The sequence below is a fragment of the Phyllostomus discolor genome, chromosome 13, assembly GCF_004126475.2.
Source record: "Phyllostomus discolor isolate MPI-MPIP mPhyDis1 chromosome 13, mPhyDis1.pri.v3, whole genome shotgun sequence".
Lineage (NCBI taxonomy): Eukaryota > Metazoa > Chordata > Mammalia > Chiroptera > Phyllostomidae > Phyllostomus > Phyllostomus discolor.
This window is the reverse complement of record NC_040915.2, coordinates 1052719-1073989: the sequence shown is the minus strand read 5'-3', so window position 1 is coordinate 1073989 and position 21271 is coordinate 1052719. Positions and strand designations below refer to the sequence as shown.

General features: G+C 56.1%; 1 protein-coding gene across 1 annotated transcript in view; it reads left to right on the top strand.

Annotated features, from left to right (window-relative positions):
- RASGEF1C (RasGEF domain family member 1C) overlaps positions 1-21271 on the top strand; it is a 69917-nt gene that overhangs the window by 31270 nt on the left and 17376 nt on the right. The window contains exons 2-5 of the mRNA XM_028528448.2: positions 11770-11952; positions 12116-12238; positions 13138-13275; positions 20338-20538. Coding sequence (XP_028384249.1) covers positions 11776-11952; positions 12116-12238; positions 13138-13275; positions 20338-20538 — 639 coding nt within the window. The 5' untranslated portion in view covers positions 11770-11775. The remainder of the gene's footprint in view (positions 1-11769; positions 11953-12115; positions 12239-13137; positions 13276-20337; positions 20539-21271) is intronic.

The following is a 21271-nucleotide window of genomic DNA, read 5'->3' as shown; positions in this document are numbered from 1 at the left end:
ACGTTCAAAGGGAAAATAACTCATGGAAATTAAAAAACATGACAGCAAAAACAAACGGCAGAGCTCTGGAAGATAACACTGAAAAACTCCAGAAAGTACAGCAGAAGGATTTTAATAGGAGACAAAGGATGAAGAACAGAGCCCAAGTCCGTGAGGTCCGATGGGAAGGTAAGAGTCCAACCAGAGAAGGAAGGAAAGGAGTCGTGAGGGAAAGGATGCGCCGCCGTCAGCCAACACCGAGGGGCAGCTTCCAGCCTCGGAGGGAACGCTCCAGCAAGGGAAGGAAGAGGCCCGCCTCCAAGCACGGCACTGGGAAATGTCAGGTCTCGCGGGGTGGGGATGACCAGCTGTCTTAGTCTGCCTGAGACTGAGGGGTTTCTCATGACATGGGACGTGAGTCTGAACCCGGGAGAGTCCTGGGCAAGTCAGAATGGTTGATCACCCCACCAGGAGAAAAACAGTTTCACACAGTTCAGAAAGAAGCCAGAAAGCAAGCCTTTGAAATTCTGAAGAAAAATGACTTCTAATTTAGAATTCTGTACCTTGCTGAACTGTCAATCATACTAGCAAGTATGATGGTAAAATGAAAATACATCCAGGCATATAAGGCCTCAAAAAATGTGTTTCCTAAGCACCCCTTATCACGAAGCTACTAGAGGATGAGCTCCAACAAAATGAAAGATTAAAGCAAGGAAGGAGATGACAACAGATCCCTTGGCAGATGGTGAGAGGGGGTCCCAGGATGGCAGCCCTGCCCTGTCACCTCAGAGACAGACTGTCACCAAGACCCCCACTTCCATCGGGCCATCTTCTTAGCCCAAGGACAGATGCCCAGGAGAACCTGGCCTAGATCCTGCTGAGGACGCTCACAGCAGTCCTCAGTTTCCCTGAGGGCTGAGGGGGGAGGGCCCTTGGGCCCAGGAACACGGAGCACAGAGCAGCCCCCGCCCTCTGACCGCCCCGCTGCTGCACGTCCAGCGCCTGGTCCACTCTGCAGTCCTGCCAGGTGCCCCCAGTGCCCAAAGGGGGCGAACCCTGTTCCCCAAGACTCTCTGGTGACCTTGCTCACGACTTCCCCAGAAGGGGCCTCGTCGCCTCCCAAAGAAGCGGAAGTGAGACCGAGCTACCGAGACTGCTCTACTCGCCCCTCCTGGAGCCTCCATCTGGTGGGTGCAGGGCTGCCCTCTCCCTTCAAGACTGGCAGATTCTCATTTGGGGACAGGCACGCAGATAGAACTAAAAAGAAAAGCAAGAAAACGATTAACACCAAAGTTAGGATGGTCATCATCCAGAGGGGAAGGGACTCAGGAGTCAGCTTAAGGGGGGTAAGGTACATAAAGCATTTTAAGGTACTGGTAATGCTGTTTGTAACAACCTGAGTAGCAGTTCTCAGATGTTCATGTTGATTTAATAATAAAATCACTATTATTTAACTTGTAGATCTATTACAGACTCTTTTTAATTTTTTGAAAAGTAAAGAAAGGAAAAGATACCAAGGAAACCTCTCTCCATGATGTTCTCCAAACAAGGCCCAGGATTCACTCTGATTGGATGGTCTGGGTCCCCTACTCCAGATGGGAAGAGGGGATGCTGCGTTCTCATTGGCCAAGACCCATTTTCCCCCACCCACCCTATTGGTCTCCAGCCAATGGGCAGAAGTGGTTCAGGGAAGCAAAGGATCATAGCATTTGGGAGGCTGAAATGAAATCCTGCGGTCTGGTCTGGGGAGCAGCTGGGCACTATCTTTTGATTCCCTTTAGGGCCTGGTGTTCTTCGGACTAGTGCCTGTCCTTCCACATGTGTCCTCAGGAAACAGTCGTGGGTGTGGACACTGAGGCAGCTGATTCCCTGTGGAGCAGGAGGGAAGCCAACTTTTCACTCTTTGAAAAACTCTATATTTAGTCAACCACCTGTGGTGGGTCTCGGTGCCACCAACCTGCACTCAACAGATTGTCTACAAGAGCTCTGCAGGGACCTGCAGTCCCTGAGCCCTGGAAGCAGCAGGCTCTGGCAGCCAGAGCTGAGGGCCAGATGGAACACAAAAATAACTTGGGCCCATCCTCACCTCACAGCCGAGTCTGTTGGGTAGCATCCCGAAGGCAAGGCCACCTGCATGCCCAGCCTAGGCAGGCAGAACCCTGGGCTCAGGCCTGGGGGAGGCCCCAACACCCCCACGGCACCCCTTCAGACAGCAGGGAACAGGGAGGAGCCCTTCATGGGACCCGAACTGAAATGAAATGAGTATGTCAGCTCCAGGCTTTGCCAGAGAAGTAGAGGAAGAGGACTACAGGGTGTACCAGGATATGGACAAGAAGCTGCCACTGTTCACAGTAGCCAGGCCTGAGCCGGCATGAGGCAGGCCCCACACAGGTGGAACCTCTCCTCCCCAAGGTTCCTGCAAAAGCAGGAAGGGCTTGGCTATTGGTCTCTCCTTCAACTGAATCCATCACGGACCGCTCAGGGGGCTTCCTGCTTCCTGGAGGCCAGGACACACTGGGGCTCCCAGTATTTGAGTTTCCCTCCCCAAGCTCCCACACCCTGAGCTAGGCTCCTCTGCTGAGCCTCTGGGCCACATCTGTCTTCCTCTCAGCCTTCTTAATTTCCTGTCCCCAGGCCAGGAGCTGCCTGGAGTCAGGAGCGCAGGGGTCAGGGTGCTAGTCCTCAGCTGGTCACCCTGTCCCCCCGCAGTATGCTTTACAGTCCAGGTTCATTCACCTGTGAGGTGGGAGACCATATCCATATTGTTCCCACAAAAGACAACAAAAACAAAAGGCACAGGAAGCATAACGCAGAGTCTGTTTCTTCTCCGAACTGTAAACTCTGGGGCTGAGGACCTATCTGGGTCGAGTAGAGCAGGGGCTTCATCCAGAACCCTTGGAAACAACTGCAATTTAAGCTCCCCATTCCTCAAGGACCCAGAGAAGCAGATCCAAGCAAACATGCCCACTTGGCTCTCCCAACCAAGCCCTGGGCCTGCTGAGGCTCCAGACAGCCTTCCTGAGGAGAAGGTGAGAAAAGCTTGGCATTCAGGCCTCTTCTCAGAACTTCTGCAGGCCCTACACAGATGCCAGTAAAACTGACCAGGGGCCGAAACATGGGGTCTGAGGAGGCCTGTCAAGGCCAGGGAATGGGGAAGGAGGAAGGAGGAGGCCTGGGGCTTTCAGGACACACACAGATTTGCGAGCTCGGTGGTGCCAGTCCTCCCAAAAGCTGCAGTAAACTAACAGCATCCAAGGAGAGTTCTCAGCCCATTCCCCAGTGAGCCCTGGTCCTGATGGAGACATGGTACAATATGAGATGCTGATTCTCACCAGTATCATTTCTGCTGGGAAGTTCTGTCCATGCATTATGACAAGAAAAGGGAATGAGGTTTAACCACCAGGAAGGAAGAGATGAAATTACAATTAGTTGTAGACAAAACTGGCCTCCAGAAAACCCAGGACTGTTAACACTAATGAGATGTGAAAATCCACATACAAACCCATTAGCAGTGTCCAGTTATGGATATAGTAGAGAACGTCAGGGTAAGAGAGAGGAGTAGGAGCACCAGGACTCCGTCTCTGGCCAGGCGACAATCGAACTGGCAGAGTCAGTCTGCTGTAACTGTGTTTGCACTCTGGACTCTCACCACAGGCGTGCCGTTTCCAGGGAAGAACCTGGACCGAAATCTCGGTTGACTTTAGTCTTAGTATGGTAGTAACTACCCATCCTCCCCACTCAGCCTCGTGGCAAGCAGCCATGCACACAGCTGGCAGGCGCCACAGTAGGCCATAATGACCCTGTTCTCCAAATACTGGGGACCTGGACTCCGATGCTTTTTGCTGTTCTGATTGTGGGGTTGCTGGTGTGGAGGCAGGCCACTGTAATTATGATCTGCACTGGCTGAAGAGGCTTCGGGGGGCTTAAAGGGCCAGAGCCTTGGTTTTGTCCTCCTCCTTTTCCCCCATTTTCTCTTTTTAAGATCCAGGATTAGAACATTCAAAAGCAAACACATATGGGAGAGGGGTTTAAAAGTCACTGCCCATTGTTCATGGAAAGGTGCAAGCTAAGAAAGAACCCCAAAGATCTTACACTGACACCTCAGGCTGATGCCAGCACTAAGATATCACACAACAACTTTAAAAAGTATATCCTGAGGAAATCTGATTTCCAGAGTTACCACATTATGAGATTCAAGCACCAAGTTTTCAACAACAAGAAAAGCACAGGCACACCAAGAAACAGGAAAATGTGGTACATTGAAAAGGGAAGACAGAAACAGGAACCGCCCCGAGGAAAACCGGATGAAGGACCTATCAGACCATGGCAGCTGGCCAGTTCAGAAAACTACACATGAATGAAAACAGAAACAGTGATAAAGAGATGGAAAGCCTAAAAAAGAATCAAAAAGAAATGTTGTTATGAAAAATTCGCTGGATGTATTCCAGGAGATTTGAGAAGACGGAAGAAAGAATCAGTGAACTTGAAGAGAGAGCAATTGAAGTGATGGAATGTGAAGGACATTGTGAGAGTTCCAGAACGAGAAGAGAGAGAGAGAAATGGGCAGAGAGATTATCTGAAGAAGTAATGGCCAAACACTTCCCAAATTTGATGGCATACTTGAATATAAACACCCAAGAATCTCAACAAACTCCAAGTAAGATAAACTCAGAGATCCATGACGAGACACATTATAATCAAGCTGTTGAAAGACAAAGAGAATCTTGAAAGCAGCAACTCATCACATACAAGGGACCCTCAATAAGATTGTTGGCAGATTTCTCATCAGAAGAAAGCTTGGAGGTCAGAAGGCAGTGACTGGTTGATATATTCTAGGTGCTGAAAATAAATACGTTGCCAACCAAGAATCCTATGTACAGCAAAAATGTCTTTGGAAAAAGGAGAGACAAATGAAGACATTCCCAGATATACAGAAGCAGAGTCCATCACCACTAGTATGTCACACAGAAATACTAAAGGGAATCCTTCAGGTTGAAATAAAAGAACGCTAATCAGTAACTCAAAGCTGTGTGAAGCTATGAAGGTCTCTGGTAGATAGGTGGGTGGGCAATTATAAAAGTAAGTATTATAGTAGCTTTGATTTGTAACTCCGCTTTTTGTTTTCTATATAATTTGAGACTAATGTGTTTTTAGGCAAGTACTTATTAGTTTATGTTTTTGAATACCAAATGCATAAAGATATGATTCTGTGATGTCAGAAACTACAACTGGACAGGGGCAGGGTTTTGTATGTTATTGAACTCAAACTAGTATACATTCATACTGGAGTGCTGTAACCTCTGGGTGGGAAATGTGATCCCCATGACAACAATGAAGAAAACAGCTACAGAACATACACAAAGGTAAACGAGAAAAGAATTTAAAAATTCTTTTCTCAACAAAAAACTAAACAACAAAAGAAGGCAGTAACACAGGGAATGAGGGACAAAAATCTATAAAGCATATAGAAATAAAATAGCAAAATGGCAGAAAATCCCCTTAACAGTTATTATTTTAAATATGAATGGATTAAACTCTCTAGTCAAAAAGACATAGATTGGCAGAATGGATTTTTTTTTTTAAATAACCTTTCCCTGGCTGGGTGGCTCAGTTGGTTGTAGCTTTGTCCCATACACCAAAAAGGTTGCAATTTCATTCCCAGTCAGGGCACATATCTGGGTTGTGGGTTCAATTCCTGGTTGGGATGCATGAAGGAGACAACTGATTGATGTTTCTCTCTCACATCGATATTTCTCTCTCCTTCCCTTCCTCTCTCTCTAATATTAATAAAAACATTTTTTAATATATCAAAAAAATTACCCAACTATATGCTACAGGAAACTCATTTTAGATCCAAAGACAAACAGGTTAAAAGTGAAAGGAAGTATAACATCCCATATGAACAGTGTGGTGGCTAAACTAATAGCAGAAAACAGACTCTGAATCAGAAAGTTTAACAAGTGACAAAGCGGGACATTATATACTAAGGCTCACTACAGCAAGAAGACACAACTATAAACATTAACATAACTAAAAACAGACCATCCAAAATACATGAAACAAAACTATGAGCTATGAAGGGATAAATGGACAATTCTACAATAATAGTGGAGGTTTCAGTGCCCTGCTGTCAATGGCGACGGAACCACCAGGCAGAAGATACGCAGGAAGCAGAAGGTTTGAGCCACATGCTATGCCAGCTAGGCCTGAGACACACATGGGCAGTTTACGACAGTAGCAGCACGGAGCACACTCTCTAGGGTCAGCCGGGTTGTGCTGGGCCTCGAACCAGTCTCCGAAGACTTACAAACACAGATGCCAGGCAAACCGACTTCTCCAACTACAGCAAATGAAGTTAGGAACTGGAAAATTTACAAATGCATAGGAACTAAATAATGCTCTCTTAGACAGGGCATCACAGGAGAAATCCCAAGGGAAATGAGAAATCCTTAGTGACAGATGAAAATGAAGACATGCATTCGAAAACTCTGGGATGCCGTGAACGCAGTGCCAAGAGGGTATTTCACAGCTGTAAAAAGATCTCAGATGAACAACGTAACTTTTTTATCCTCAGCTGGGGCTATTTTTTATTATTGACATTTTGAGAGAGAGAGGAAGGGAAAGAAAAAAAAAAACAATTGTCAGGATGGGCAGGGTAGGACAAGTGGGAATCTAGTTACAATTAGCATTTTGGACTACAAATACGGCCACCATTTGGACTACAAGTAATATGGCAAATGAACTCTGACCCAGAAGAGGTGACTGACATCAGACCAGGAGCCACCAATGCTAAGTTGCTTCTTTGTTCACCAAGAACCAATCCTTGGCTCCCGCGGGAAGTCCAGCCATATAAAACTCCCAGCCTTTCCCTTCTCCCATGTGGTCTTTTCTTAGCCCCTTCTCCGCGGGGGGGGGGGGGGGGGGGGGGGGGGGGGGGGGGGCGGGGGGGGGGCGGGGGGAAACATCGCCCGGGGGCGGGGGGGGGCGGCGGGGGGGAAACATCGCCCGGGACCACAAACTTCCACAATAAAGCTCATCTGCCTGTTTCAATGGCTGATAGGCTGTTTATTTCCTCGGTGGGGTCTAAGAAAACCTTACAACAATATGAGAGAGAAACATCGATCAGCTGCCTCCCATACATGCTCCCACCAGGGATCAAACCCACAACCTTTTGGTTTACAGAACAAGGCTCCAACCAACTGGGCCACCCATCCAGAGCTGAACAACCTAACTTTTAAGGAACTACAAAAAAAATTAAACCCAAATCTAGCAGAAGGAAAGAACTAATAAAAATTAGAGATAAGTAGAGAACAGAGAAAATCAGTGAAGACTAAAATTAGTTTTTCAAAAAGATTAACAAAGTTGGCACACCTTTGGCTAGATTGACAATTAAAACAAGGAGAGATTCAATTACTAAACTCCGAAATGAAAGCAGGGACAATACTTCCAATTCTACAAAAATAAAAAGGATTATGAGAAAGTACTATGAACAATTATATGAGAACAAACTCGATAACCTAGAGGAAACAGGCGAATTCCCCAGAGGACAAACCTGCCAGGACGGATCTTTGCCTCTGCCAGAGCAACGGCACCAAAACACCTGGGCACCGGGCAGCTTGCGTGCTGAGGATGCGCCTCCAGTGCCGCTTTAACAACGGAAGCGTCCGCCTCGCATCGTGGATGCAGTTCCTCCGTGCCGCCTCCCTTCCTTGTGCCACGGCCCTGTCTGTGTGACCAGAGTCCTCAAGGCCGTCATTTCCACAGCACCAGGGGCTCTGCCAGTGGGTGTGACATTGTCCTCCTGCACCCTCCTCGGTCATCACCCAGGGTGCCCCGAGTTCGCGTTCACTGCTTCCAGTTAGCACCCGAGCAAACTCCTCTGCATAGCTTTTCCTCTTCGATTATTTTCTTGGGATAAATTTCCAAGGATCTGATCCAATGCAAGGCACCTCCTGGCACGCTGAGCCAGACCTGTACCATTCAAGGTGGCTGAGAGGACGCACACCCACCACGCCAGCGTTTAAGGGCCGAGCAGCACTGACATTTTATTGAGGCTTGTTCATGTAATGGGTATAAAGTGGACACCCACTGAAGTCACGCCAGGCATGTCCACACACGGAGCCCCGGGCCCTGGCAGGACAGAGGGCATGACCTTGAGGTGGTGGTTGCCAGGGGGCAGGCAGAGCAGAGGTGGCCCTCAGCTCAGGCCCCTCCTGCACGGCCCAGGCACCCAGCCCCTCCCAGGTACCACGTGCGGCCTGGGTCACAGCAGCACAGGCCGGGGAGTGGCCATCTCAAGGATTTTCAGTTGTGACAATAAACACTTTTTCCATCATCACTGGCCTTTTTTTAAAAATCGTGGTAAAATACGCCTAACATGAATCCTACCACCTTCACCATTCTGAAGCGTGCAGGTCAGCGGCATGAAGGGCATTCTCCCTGGTGTGCGGCCACTACTCCGTCTGGCCCCAGGACCCTCTCATCTTCCCCAACTGACATTCCGTCCCCACGAAATGCTAGCTGGCGTCCTCCTCCCTGGCCCCAGGTCCCTCATGCACTGTCTGTGTCTGTGACCCTGCCTGCTCCTGGTGCTGCCTGTTCACGGGGTCACACGGTGTCTGTCCTGCTGTGACCAGCTTATGTTGCTGCGCACAACGTCCTCCAGGTCTGCCCATGGTGCAGCAGGGGGCAGAATGTCCTGCCTTTTTAAGACAGAATTATTCTGTTATGCTGTAGCTCACATTTCCTGGATCCACCGACAGACACTCGGATTGCTTTACTGGTGGCTTTAAAAATTGCCCCTGGGCACCCGGACACGGGACGCTGCCAGGCGGTAAACTGACGCGGAACGAGGACACTCTGTCCCGACGCAGAAGCAGCTCCAAAATGCAATGTGAGTGGAAGGCATGAGAAGATGTACATGTGCTGCTTGCTCACGCGATAGAAACAGAAAAGAGGGAAGATACGGACAGCATGTGCTTGTCCTTGTCTAAAGCAGCTCCAGAAAGACCAGAACTCCTAAAGGCGGGGACTTCTGGAAGGGTCGTGGCGAATGTGTGGGGCCTCCATCTCCACCTGCGACCGTAATCACACCAGGGCCTCCTCCCCTCAGTCCTCAGCACAGATACCCCCGCCCCAGCCCCTCTCTGTGTCCCAGGCAGGCTGGAGCCCCTGCTCAGAAGGAAGAGGCCGGCTCAAGCCCCTGGCAGCCCTCACACAGAGGTGGGGTGGGCCCCGGACCCACCCCATCCCCACCAGGCCATCCAGCACACTAAGGGAGAGGGAAGAGTCGTGGTGGGGCGCCACCAGGCTCTGGTCTCACCCACCCTCTCTTGAGACCACATCCAACACAGGGAGCTGTCCCCCTTGCCCCTCCCCTGCACCCACCTGCAGTGCACAGGCCTCTGGGGTCAGCCTCTCCGCATGCCTCAGCTGGTTGCCTGCCTCCACTGCCAGCTCCAAGGGTCCTGTTGGGTCCCCAGGGCCTGAACGGTGCCAGCAGTCACTCCACACCTGCACACACACAGGAGCTAATATCCTTCAGCAACAGTGTAGGAAGCCAGAGGCTGCAGCCGGGGCACCCGCTTGCCTGTGCAGACGCGAGCCTGGGCCTGGCTGGGGACACAGTGGCTGACTGGACGCCAGAGGGACCCACTGCAGCCCGTCCACTCTCTGGGCATCCCTGAGCATCAGGAGGGCCTGGTCCCCCCCACCCCAGCCTCTGTCATGAGCTCATTGCTCCAGGGCACAGCTGGGTCTGTGTCCCCACGCCCATGTGCCCAGCACCTCACACCCAACCCCACTTCCAGGCAGGACCCAGAGATGCTCAAGGAACTCCCCAGCTCGCCCCTAAAGGGGTAGCATCTGGCCATCAGAGAAAGTCCCCTCCCACACCTCTGTATTCCACCTTGCTCTGCAGAGACGTTTCCAGAATCATCTCCACCCCTGCTACTGGCCTGCCCTGGAGAACACTGGCCTGGTGCCACAGGGGGAAGCTTCCAGGCATCCACCTGACAAGGGAGAGTTTGCTGGCCTTGAGTGTGTTCTGTCTTGTGGAACTAGGCTCGGACATGGGCCCTGGGCACAGGACACAGCCATGCCCTCCCCAGAGCTGACCATCACCCCACCCACCGAGATGGACAGGAGGTGGTTTTACGAAGTTTTACAGTTTCAGCGGCTGAGATGGAATACTTAGTGCTTTGCCAGGGAAGTGCAAATAAAGTGGTGGCTGTCCCAGGGCCAGCATGGTCCGGGCTGCTGTCCACACTGGTCCCCATGCCCTCCCAGCCTTCTGTGGGCTCCCTCTGATCCCCAATGTCAGCTCCAACTCTCCGTGTCCCTCTGTCTCAGGGTCAGGCCACCAAGGGGGCAGGGAAAGACAGAAACGGACCTGGGATGGGGTCTGCTGGGGGACAGCTGGGCAAGGCGAGCTGGGCGATGGGGACACAGATCTCTGGAAGGCCCCTGTGGTGAGCCTGCAGGATTCCACGGTTAAGAATGTGGGGGCGATTTGCTCTGGCCTATGTGGCTCAGTTGGTTGGAGTATCTATCATCCCATATACTAAAAGGTTGCAGGTTCGATCCCCAGTCTGGGCGCACGCAGGAAGCAACTAATGGATGGTGCTCTCTCACATCAATGTTTCTCTCTTGCTGCCTCTCTCTCTAAAAGCTATGAAAAAAAAAATGTCCTCAGGTGTGGAGAGAGAAAAGAACATGAGAGCGACTTAAATGCCCAGAGTAGGCAACAGTTAAGCAGCCCCAGGCTGGGCCAGGGCCTGTGGCTGTGCAGGCTAGGGCAGGCCCCATTCGGGAGGACCCCAAGGATTGGTGGCGGAGCCTGGGGAGGAAGCCCAGGCCACTGCATACTCGGGGAGGGTGCCTGCTGCAGGCCAGGCCCAGCGTTAGGGTAGGGCCAGGCCCAGGACTTGCCCTGGCCTCCACCTGGCGCAGGTTTGGTGAGAAGTTGCCATGTGATGACCACAGGGAGCCTTCTCCGCAGCAGGCGCCACCAGCGGTATCCCCAGCACTCAACATGGTGACAGGGAGGAGCTGCTGGTCCCACCAGAGGTCAGGCCCACTCTAGGTGGAAGGGTGCGGGCGCTGCTGCAGACAAGCAGGGAAAGTCCGGTGAGGAGATGTTTCAGCTGTGTCCAGTGGATAAAGGAGAGAAGGTGGTGGCAGGGCCTCCTGCAGGAGGGAACAGCCGGGTGGTCACTGGGGCCTAATTGGGAAGAGCCTGGAGCGCCAGGCTGCACTGGAGACCCACCTTCAAGGGGCCCACACAGCGGGGGGTGGGGGGCCCACAGAGCAGCTCAGGCACAGCAGGACCCAGGGCCCACCCGCTGACCTCAGAAACGGGCTCGCTTTCCTGGCCCCTTATGGGGACAGGATGGTCCCAGCAGGGACATTGCACCAGCTCAGGGACCCTGGGTGAACGGGCCTCCAAGTGCCGCAGAAGTTCTGGGGTTGCACCTGAGGCCCTAGTGTGTGGATCAGGCCCATCCCTCATCCCATCTGTGGCCGGGTGGGGCCTGACACAGACCCCGGCTCGGGGGCGGGAGTGGACTCTTGAGAGCGCAGGCCCCACATTGTTTGGCTGAGAGTGGGAGAGCTGGTTCCTGGGGGGTGATGTATTGTGGGCTGGGGGTCCCTGGCAACACTCCCAGGAAGTGATCACTGGGCCCAGGTGGGCACAGAAGTGCCTGTGGGGGGCAGGGCCCACCCAGCCAGGAGCCCAGCGGACGGGCAGGCCCCAGCTTAGGTGTGTCTACCTGCTCCTCACCCTCGCAGGCAGGCATGCCCTGGACGCTGAGTGCCTCCGACATGGTCACCCCCGGCAGCCCCGGCCCACCCCCCACCGAGCCCACGGACAGCAAGCAGGCCGAGCAGCCCCTCCTGGATGGGGCTCCATCCTCAGCCTCCCTGGACACCCTGATCCAGCACCTGGTGCCCACGGCCGACTACTACCCTGAGGTAGGTGGCCCGCTCAGTGCAGGGAAGGAGCAATAGGAGGGGCTCTCCTCCACCAGGCGTGGGGGAGGCAGCAAAGCTGGGGCTGGCCTTGGGGGCGGGGCTGGGAAGCACATGCCCTCCACACCCTGGTGCATGCACGTGGCCTTTCTCCCGTGACCCCCAGAAAGCCTACATCTTCACCTTTCTGCTGAGCTCCCGCCTGTTCATCGAGCCCCAGGAGCTCCTGGCCCGGGTCTGCCGCCTGTGCATCGAGCAACAGCAGCTGGACAAGCCGGTGCTAGACAAGGTGAGGGCGGGGCGAAGCAGGGACCTCTGCGCGTGCCCTGTGCCGGCACTGCCCTGATGTGCCCTCGTGCCACCAGCCCTTGGAGAGGCAGTGACTGTCCCCACTGTCCTGCAGAGGAACCCGGTGTAGGTTTCTGACTTGTCTGGGGGCCCTGGAGCTCACACTAAGCCCAGACCCGGCTCCCAGAGCCCCATCCTGGGACCCCTGCCACCTAGGATGGCCCTGAGCACAGGCTGGGCTTCCTGCCCCCGGCACACTCTGCTCCAGCCTTCCCTCCGCTGCCGCCCAGCCTTCCCTGCCAGACACCGCCCCCCCATCCAAGCCAGAAGGCCCCCCCAGTCAAGCCAGCAGCCCCCCCCCCCCCCCCCAGCCAAGCCAGCCTCACTCTGCACGGGCAGGTCCACTTGCATGAGGAAAGGCAGCCCCGCGGCTCTGGGCTCAACGCCTATGCTTCTCTATCCCCTATCCCGTGTAGCCCGCGGTCTCAGCGGCTTCGCCTAAGCCGCCAGACCAATCACTGTCAGCCAATCACTGTGCGTAATGGGCACGTACCATGCTCTGATTGGCCAGCACTGATCCAGGTCCACTCCGCAGCCCTGGGGTGGGGTCTGCTGCCCAGAACCTCACGGACTGGGAGTGGGGGATGGGGGGACTCCAAAGGCCTCCAAGATGTGTCACCACAAAGGGTGGGATTCCTGGCAAAAACAGGAGATGGCTCCACCCCCAAATGTCCATGTCCCCCCTGTGGTCAGCCCCCATCTCGGGTCACCTGCCATCATCGCCTACCCCAGGCAGCCACTGCCTGGGCAGCGCAGACAGGCAGGGAGTGGCTGGGGCGGTGGCTGCCATGGCCCCAGCAGCCCTCAGAGCATGTGGGAGCCCTCGGCCTTGCCTTGCAGGCCCGGGTCCGGAAGTTTGGCCCCAAACTGCTCCAGTTGTTGGCTGAGTGGACGGAGACCTTCCCACGGGACTTCCAGGAGGAGTCAGCCATCGGGCCCGTGAAGGACGTGGTGGGCCGCATCGCCCCCTGTGATGAGGTGGGTGAGCCGGGGGGTGCATCACCCCACCCGCGCCTCAGTCCCCGCCCTGAACCCACTTCCAGGCCCTCCTCAGGGTCCTGGTCTCCCAGCTGCTCACTCACCTGAACCTCAGCCCCGCCAGCCCCATCAGGCACTGCAAGGCTGGCAGAGAAAGCGGGCCTCCACTACTGGTCTGCCTCTTGTCCGCAGGCCTGCCCTGCTGTCCTCACTGCCAGTGGATGCCAGGTGAGGGGAGGCCCGCCTGGCAGGGACCTTGTGGGCCTGGGGCACAGAGGCCTCCCTCCTGCTGGTGCCCCTTGCAGGACAGACTAGCAGCCCGTGCTCCTGCAAGACCTGCAGCCAGGGCAGGGAGAGGGCTCCTCGGGGTGAACGGAGCAGACAATACTGGTGGGAATAGTAGCCACAGACAGCATGCCGGGGCAGTTCTCTGGGGTCCCCTGCGCCCCTGCAGTAAGCTGTCCTCCAGGGCAGGCAGGAGAGAAGGCCCCTGCAGCTCAGACCACACCCAGAGGAGACTCCACTCTTGCACTCTGATGTCTTGGGAGGCAGCCTGGGAACTGCCTGCACCCCACACTCTGGCCTCCCAGCTGCCTTACTCTGGGGAGGGCGATTAAAGGTTTCCAAGCCTCACTTTTAGTATGGGCAACAAGGGGACAGAAATCCCCCAGGCGTATGGTGAGACTGCAAAGAAGGGGGTGGAGCATCCAGGCGCATCTAGATGGGGCACTTATGGGCCTCTGAAGAATTGTAGCATGGATGTTACTCCATCTGGAGGGAGAGGTCAGGGCTCGACCACATCAGTGCGCTGGAAGGAGACCCTGTGGCAAGGTGGCACCGAGGGAAGGGCCCTGGAGTGGGTCTGCCCCTGGCTCTGCCCCTGGGACGCAAAGGAAAACTGCTAGGGCAGGCTAGGCCATAGGCAGCCACAAAGCCCAGGCTTACCTCGGGCTCAGAGAGGGAGACTGTGCCCTGGAATCACTTCACAGCAGACAAGTGACTTCACTGTTGTAGGCGCCTGGTGACAAGTGAGGGTCATGTCCTCCTCCTCTGCACCCCTGGTCCATCTGGGAGTCACGGTGCTGGGTTAGGAGCAGCCGGGAACAGGGCCAGGGGACGCTCGATGATTGGATGAGTTGAGGTGGCTGGGGGGAGCAGGAAGGAGAGGCACTGGGTGGCTGTCTGGAAAAATAGGTGGCTGCTTTGACAGATGGGTGGAGGGGAAGGGAGCTGTCGGATGTGTACATGGAGAGGTGTAGCTGGATAAGCAGGTGGAGATGCGGGGTGGGTGGACATGGGAGGACTGATGGACAGCTGGGAGGGTGGGTGACCAGAGGGAGGGAGGGCATGTGGATGGGTGGATGGAGGGACTGGTGGGCGGAAAGGTGAGTGGGCCGATGCCAGGGAGGAGGGATGGGTGAGGGAGGCGGTGGGTCTATGGTGGCAACTGCATCAAGGGGTGGTGGACAACAGCAGACTGGGGGAAAGGAGTGGGTGCGGGAAGGGTGAATGTATGGGTGGATGGAGTAAAGGCTACAGAAGGGGACGAGAGCTCCGTCTTCTGCACCTTCACCCTCCCCCCTGGAGGTCTTCAGCAGGGGTGAGGTCTGAGCCATTGACAAGACAGAACTGCTGGCCCTTGGCTGGCCTGCCTCTTCCATGGGCACAGCCATTCAGAGGCAGGGCCTGTGACTCTGGCTGCAGTGGCCAGGACAGGTCCTCTGCCAGTCTCCTCGGGAAGCCATGTCCCCTCACTGGCCCCCTGGGAAGCTGTTGGCTGTGCTGAGGAATCTTTCCAACCACCCAGTGGAAAGAACCAGATGCACCTGAGACCTGTGTTTGGAGACCTATGCTGAGAGCAGCCGTCCCCCAGGTGTGGGGTTTTGGAGCAGAAATGACTCATTCAGGACATTTTAAAAAAAAGATTTTATTTGGCCCTGGGTGGCATAGCTCAGTGGATTGAGCGTGGGCTGCGAACCAAAACATCTCAGGTTCGATTCCCAGTAAGGGTACACACCTGGGTTGCAGGCCACAGCCCCCAGCAACCACACATTGATGTTTCTCTCTCTCTTTCTCCCTCCCTTCCCTCTCTAAAAATAAATAAATAAAATCTTTTTTAAAAAGACTAAAAAGAAAGAAACAAATTTCTCTTTAAAAAAAGATTTTATTTATCTGTAGAGAAAAGGAAAGGGGGGGAAGCGAGGGACAGAAACATCAATGTGAGAGAGAAACATTGATTAGTTGCCTCTCCTCCACGCCCCATCCACGGACCACACTTGCAACTCAGGCAGGTGCCCTGACTCGGAATCAGACCCTCGACCTTTTGCTTTGTGGGACAACGCCCAACCCAATGAACCATGCTGGTCAGGGCTCATTTGGGACATAATTTGACTCTTCCCTTGATCAGTGGTGTGAGCTGGAACCAGGGTTACCCAGCACCCCCACCACCACCCAGGCCCAGGCCAGGGGCGCCCGAGCATCTTTATGATCCCCAGGTTGTGTATCCTCAGAAAACCCCTGCTCCAAGGGGGAGACCTGCTAGGGCCCGCTAGTGGACCCACTAGGGCCCATTCCCTGGCTGCTGCAGATGGATTGCAGGGGCGCCCCTCCCAGCATGGGCAGGGGCTCATCTCAGAAGGGAGCAGGAGAGCTCTGCTCCTTCCTAGGTGAGGAAAGGCCCTCAGGACCACCTGAGCCCAGACACAGGCTTGGGAAGCACAGCTCTGTGACCTCAGGCCAGGCGCCTGCCCTCTCTGAGCGTCATCAGTAAAACGGAGATGATCACTATTTCCCCCACCCCCACCGCACAGCTTTGAGGCAAAGCCCCTAAAGTCGCTTGTGTTCTTATTTCAGCTCTTGGTAAAGGTGAGCTCTGATGAGGAACAAATTTTTTCCAAAAGTCAAGTGTACAGGGATTATTTTTAACCTCATGGAGCTTTTCAAACAGATGCAAATGCAGAGAACAGCAGCCGTAAACTCCCGAGCACCCAGCCCCGACTTCAACAACTACCAATCCACCCACCTTGTTCCTGGTCCCCTCACACACTTCCCCTGACAAGTTATTTTTAAACACAGACATGTTTTTGCTCCAAAATTGTTTCAGCATTATCCTGTAAATAGGTTCTCACACGGGGTGGAGTCACGAGACACGAAGCGCCATGCATGCATGCATCAGTGAGGCGAGCTCGGGTGCTTCTGGGGCTGCGGGCCTTTGAGCAAGTGGCTTAACTTCTCTGAGCCTTGAACGACTTCTGTGAGAGGGAGGGTGACAGTCCCTCCTGCGCAGGGCTGTGAGGGCCCTGCACCCTTGCACAGGGCCAGGCCGGTGGGGCTTCCCCATGAGAGCGGCCAAGAAGGGCGACACCGTTCTCTCGTCCCTCCCCCTTCCCTGGAGACGCCTCCACACTGTGCTCCCACTGCCTCTCTGCAGCTGGGAAGGCCATTCTTCATGCCTGTGGGCACTGCGGTGCCCATGGAGGCCTTTCTGGCACCTGGCCACTGCATCAAGACTCGTGCTCTGGGCTACCCTATGCTGGCAGGGGACCAAGGCGTGTGTCGCAGCCAGCCCTGTATGCTCTAGCTCAGGGATGCAGTGCCAAAACTGAGGGAGGCTGGGGGAGCCCAGGGAAGGGAGGTGGGACCAGAGGAAAGCAGTGCCCTGGTCACACCCCCTGGACCCCTGCAGAGGAGGCTGCGGTGCAGGACCGCCCTCCTGGGGCCTGACCTTACTTCCCCCGGCTCACACAGCCCTGCCTGCCCGCTGGACTGACTCTGCTGCCCTCCTGCCGCTCCCCAGGGCACAGGAGGCCGAAGGCTGACTCGGAGAACAGATGGGCGAGAGGTCCAGAGCTCTTGCTCGGAAGGGCCAGGGGTGGTCAGCCCCCAGACACTGATCTTGGCGTGGCTCGGGTGGGGCGAGAGGGGCTTTCAAGAACTTCAGAGAACAGAGGCCCCCAGTCCAGCCAGAAATAGGGGTTTAACACCCAATCCAGGCGAACTTAGAGGCACCTGGGGAGCTGCAGCTGCATCCTCTGCACTTGAACCTGACAGTGTGCATGCAGCAAGCAGGCTGCTCTGTGCACGTGGATGGAGAAGACGGCCAGACCCTGTCCTCCCAGGCCTGCAGGAGAGCCCCGAGGGGTCACTGCACCTTGCTGGGCATGGTCTGGCGCTGGGAAACAGGGGCTGCTGCTGGGATAAGAAATGCCTCTCCGCTCCCCTGTGGGCCTCTGCATGGGCCCAGGTATGCCCTGGGGCTGTGCTGGCCTCCATCCACCGGGTGCAGAAATCAGCGAGAAAATGAAAGGAGATCGCGGTGAAGGGCAGTCAGTCCTTACATTCCGAAGTGGAGCCAGATTTGAAGATTTGGGAAAGAGGTAACCACTAAGCTTGAGGTCAGCACCACCGGAGGGACTCTCAGGGAATCAGCACGTAGGAAACAAGGGTCACTCGGAATGAGCGTCAGTTCAGTAGAAACAAGTCCTGCTAAATGATCTGCGTCTCTGTAAGCTGGTGAGTGTGCAGTCGGGTCTGAGCACAGGCCCAGGCCTGCTGTGTCCTTGGCTCCAGGAGGACTCTGTGGTCAACCCTGGAGAGGCTGGCAGGCTGGGAGCAAGCGAAGGCCATGTCCACCCATCAGCAACCACGTGCGGGCGCCTCCGCCAGCCAGGCCCTGCCCTTCATGCTGGGGCTGAGCAGCGCTGCTGGTGTGGTGTGCAGGGGACAGTGACGAGAGAGGCGAGGGGAGGACATGGGCAAGCAGGTCATGGGTGGAGGCTGTGAAGAAGGGACACGCTTGCCCCTGGACCAGAGGACGAGAAGGATGTGCCAAGGGGAGAAGGCTGCCCAGGCCCTGGGGGCATGGGGGCAGGGTCAGAGGGCGGGAGCAGCGGCCTGTGTCCTGAGCACAGGTGAGGGGGGGCCATCCTGTGGGGCCCTTGCTGACCTTGGGGCCTCCAGGCCAGACAGGGCTTTGCTTTTGTGGAAGGTGGAGACGTTGTAAGGAAGGAGGTGCAGGGGTCAGACGTGCACTTCGAGCAGACCGCTGGCAGCACGATTCAGGGGAGAGAGGCTGACGCAGGGGCCTCCCCCCCTCCCCCCCGAGGAAGTCACTGCAGCCACCAAGAACATGCCCACAGCCAGGACCCTGAGGCCATGGAGGAGGACGAAGCATGGACAGGGAGGGAAGCAAAGTCAAGAGGGTCAGTGGCAGGGCGGGGAGGGCCCTGGAAGACAGCTGCAAGCCCGTGTGCCTGGCCGGTGCTCTTCCTCGAGACAGAGGTGAGGACTGAGGACGGCGTGACTTCCGCTCGCGTGTGCCGGACTGAGGTGGGCCCTGGGCCACGCGGCTCTGGTGACCAGAAGAGAAGCCGCACATGTAAATCCACAAACACTGAATGGCTCCACGAACGTGAACAGGCTCCCTGGAGTGATGTCCAGAGCAAGGGGAAGAGAGGACTGGGGGAGACAGGAGGGACCCCAACATCTGGGCACGGCGCGGGCAGACAGGCCGGCAGACACCCCAAGGTGGGGACACCGGAGCCAAGACGATACACCTAACACTGATGCAGCCTGAGAAATGGCCCCTGGCTCCACGCCAGGCATCCTGGGAGGCTGGGGGTCCGCCCGCTGGTTGGCAGAAATGGAGCCAGTGGGGGGAGTGGACTGGAAGGCCAGTGGAGCCCCCCAGAGACAGCTGGCTGCTTGAAGGAGAGAGACGGCTGTGGAGGCACCAGGGCTCCCAGGTGAGCGACGGTGCTGCCCCAGGCTGCCGAGGCTGGACCTGGCTCCCTGTCTTCCCGGCACTCCAACGAAGGCCTGGGCTTTTGGATGCAGCAGAGATGAGAGGGGCCGTGCCTTCCACAGGCAACGGCAAGGAGAGTCGGACCTCAGTTTACCCACATGCCGCCCTGCTAACCAGTGGGTGCCTTCTGGGTCTGCACCCCGTGGCTCTGGGAGTTGGGGTTCAGGTCCAGGGTCGGCGGCCCCCTGGCCTGTGCCTTGGGTCCAGGGGTCCCTGCCACAGGCACCTGTGGCTGTTTCACTCAGAGGAAGTGCAGAGGCACTTCCTGCAGAGGCTAGCAGACGCCATTTCCGTCACTGGAGCTCTGGGCACCAGCAATGCTGGGTCTCAGTGGCCCTCTGAGCCCCATTAGAGACTTGAGGAGCTGTCCAGGTGTCCCACACATGTGGCCCTCCAGCCAGATGCCCCGCCTTCCAAAACAGCTGGCCAACGCGCATCTGATCTGAACTTACCTGGCTGTGCCCACAGTTCACCTCCCAGGCCTCGGGGCCCATGTGAGCTACCTGCCACCTTGGTGCTGCCGGGACCACCACTCCCTGCCAGCCCCTTGGCCTGCGGATGACTTGGTCCACCTGGGGAGGGGCGGGGGGGACGCTGTTTGTTGGCAAGCTCGGGGGCTCTTTTTGTTGGTTGCTGACCACACTCTTGGGAACATGTGAGCATCTCACTCAGTGAACCCGGCCAGGCTGATGGCACCTTTCCTGGGCGTGGAGGGGTCTCCAAGAGGGAAATTACCAGTTTCCCCTTGGGCAGGAGGGTGGGGCCACAGCCTTTGGTCCCTGCACCCAGTCCAGCGTGGCTGAAAGACAAGCCCACCCGCCGAGCTGCATGGCGAGGGACTCCATGGGCCCAGGCAGCCCGCTCTGTGCCTGGAGCCAGCGCTGCCTGAAGGCTGAGCTGAGCAAGAGGCCAGCTGCCTGGGACAGGGCCACTCCACACCTCCTTGCTCCCCTCCCTTTGCTTCCTGGCACTGCCCCACCACCCGGACTGTTGGGGTGACTTTGGACCCCTGACACTCACCCCAATGTCTGCTCTTTCCAGTTTCTACCAGCACCCTTCTCTCCCGTTGGCCTTGACTGTGACCCCAATCCCAACCTGCCCTGGATCGGGTCCTGTGGGGGCGAGTGGGGGCAAGTGGGGGTGAGTGAGGCGGTGGGGGCAGGTGTGGGCACATCCTTGCCAGCCTGGGGCCTGCCAGCCTCTGACTGCAGAGGCAGAGCTGGGTGCTCAGGCCAGTGCACCTTCTCCCCACCATGCAGACCTACAGAAGGCGGCTGCACCAGCTCCTGCAGGCCCTACACCAGAAGCTAGCAGCCTTGGGCCCAGTGCCAGAGAGCCTGCTGGGCAGCGACAAGCCCATCTCCTACAGGACCAAGCCACCGGCCTCCATCCACAGGGAGCTCCTCAGCATCTGCAGTGACCCCTATGTGCTGGCCCAACAGCTGACCCACGTGGAGCTGGTGAGCAGGCCCATGCCACTCTCAGCCTGACCCAGAGCCAGGCACAGCTGAGCACCCCCTATCTGGCCCCCAGGGCCATCCAGGCACCCTCAGAGATCCCTGGCTTCAAAGCAGTCTCTCACCAACCCTGGTGCGAGCACAAGAGGGCCAGCCGGCCCTGCCCAGCTTTGACCACTAGCTAGTGTGAGAGTCCAGGCTGGGACAGAAGCACTGGGTTCAAATCCTGGCTCTGACACCACCTGCTGTGTGACCTTCCCACAACTAGTGCCTTCTCTGCCCGGGCCTCGGTTTCCCCACCCAGAACTCACACAGACATACTTTGCCCACCCCTGCTTTCCAGAGGAGCCCAGATGGTCTGTCCTGCTTGTGATGGGGGTGCCTCAGCCACGCCCCCAGCATTCTGGGTTTCTGGAGATGCAAAGGGCTCTCCACCCCTGGGAGGGGAGGTTGGAGTGGGTGGCTTTCCTATTAAACCTCCACCACTTGTGAGTCCCCGCTGTTTTCAAGGCACTGTACTCCACGCTTGCATGCACTCTCATTTCTTCTTCCCATCATCTGCCAGGCAGGTGCTATTATTACTCCCTTTAACACAGATGAGGAGACTGAGGCCCAGAGAGGTTAAGGGCATGTCAGAAGTCACACAGCAGAAGGGACAGAGCCAGAATTCAACTCTGACCCCAACTCTGAAACACCAGGCCACCCCTGAGGGGGCGTGGGTCACCAATCACCTGAT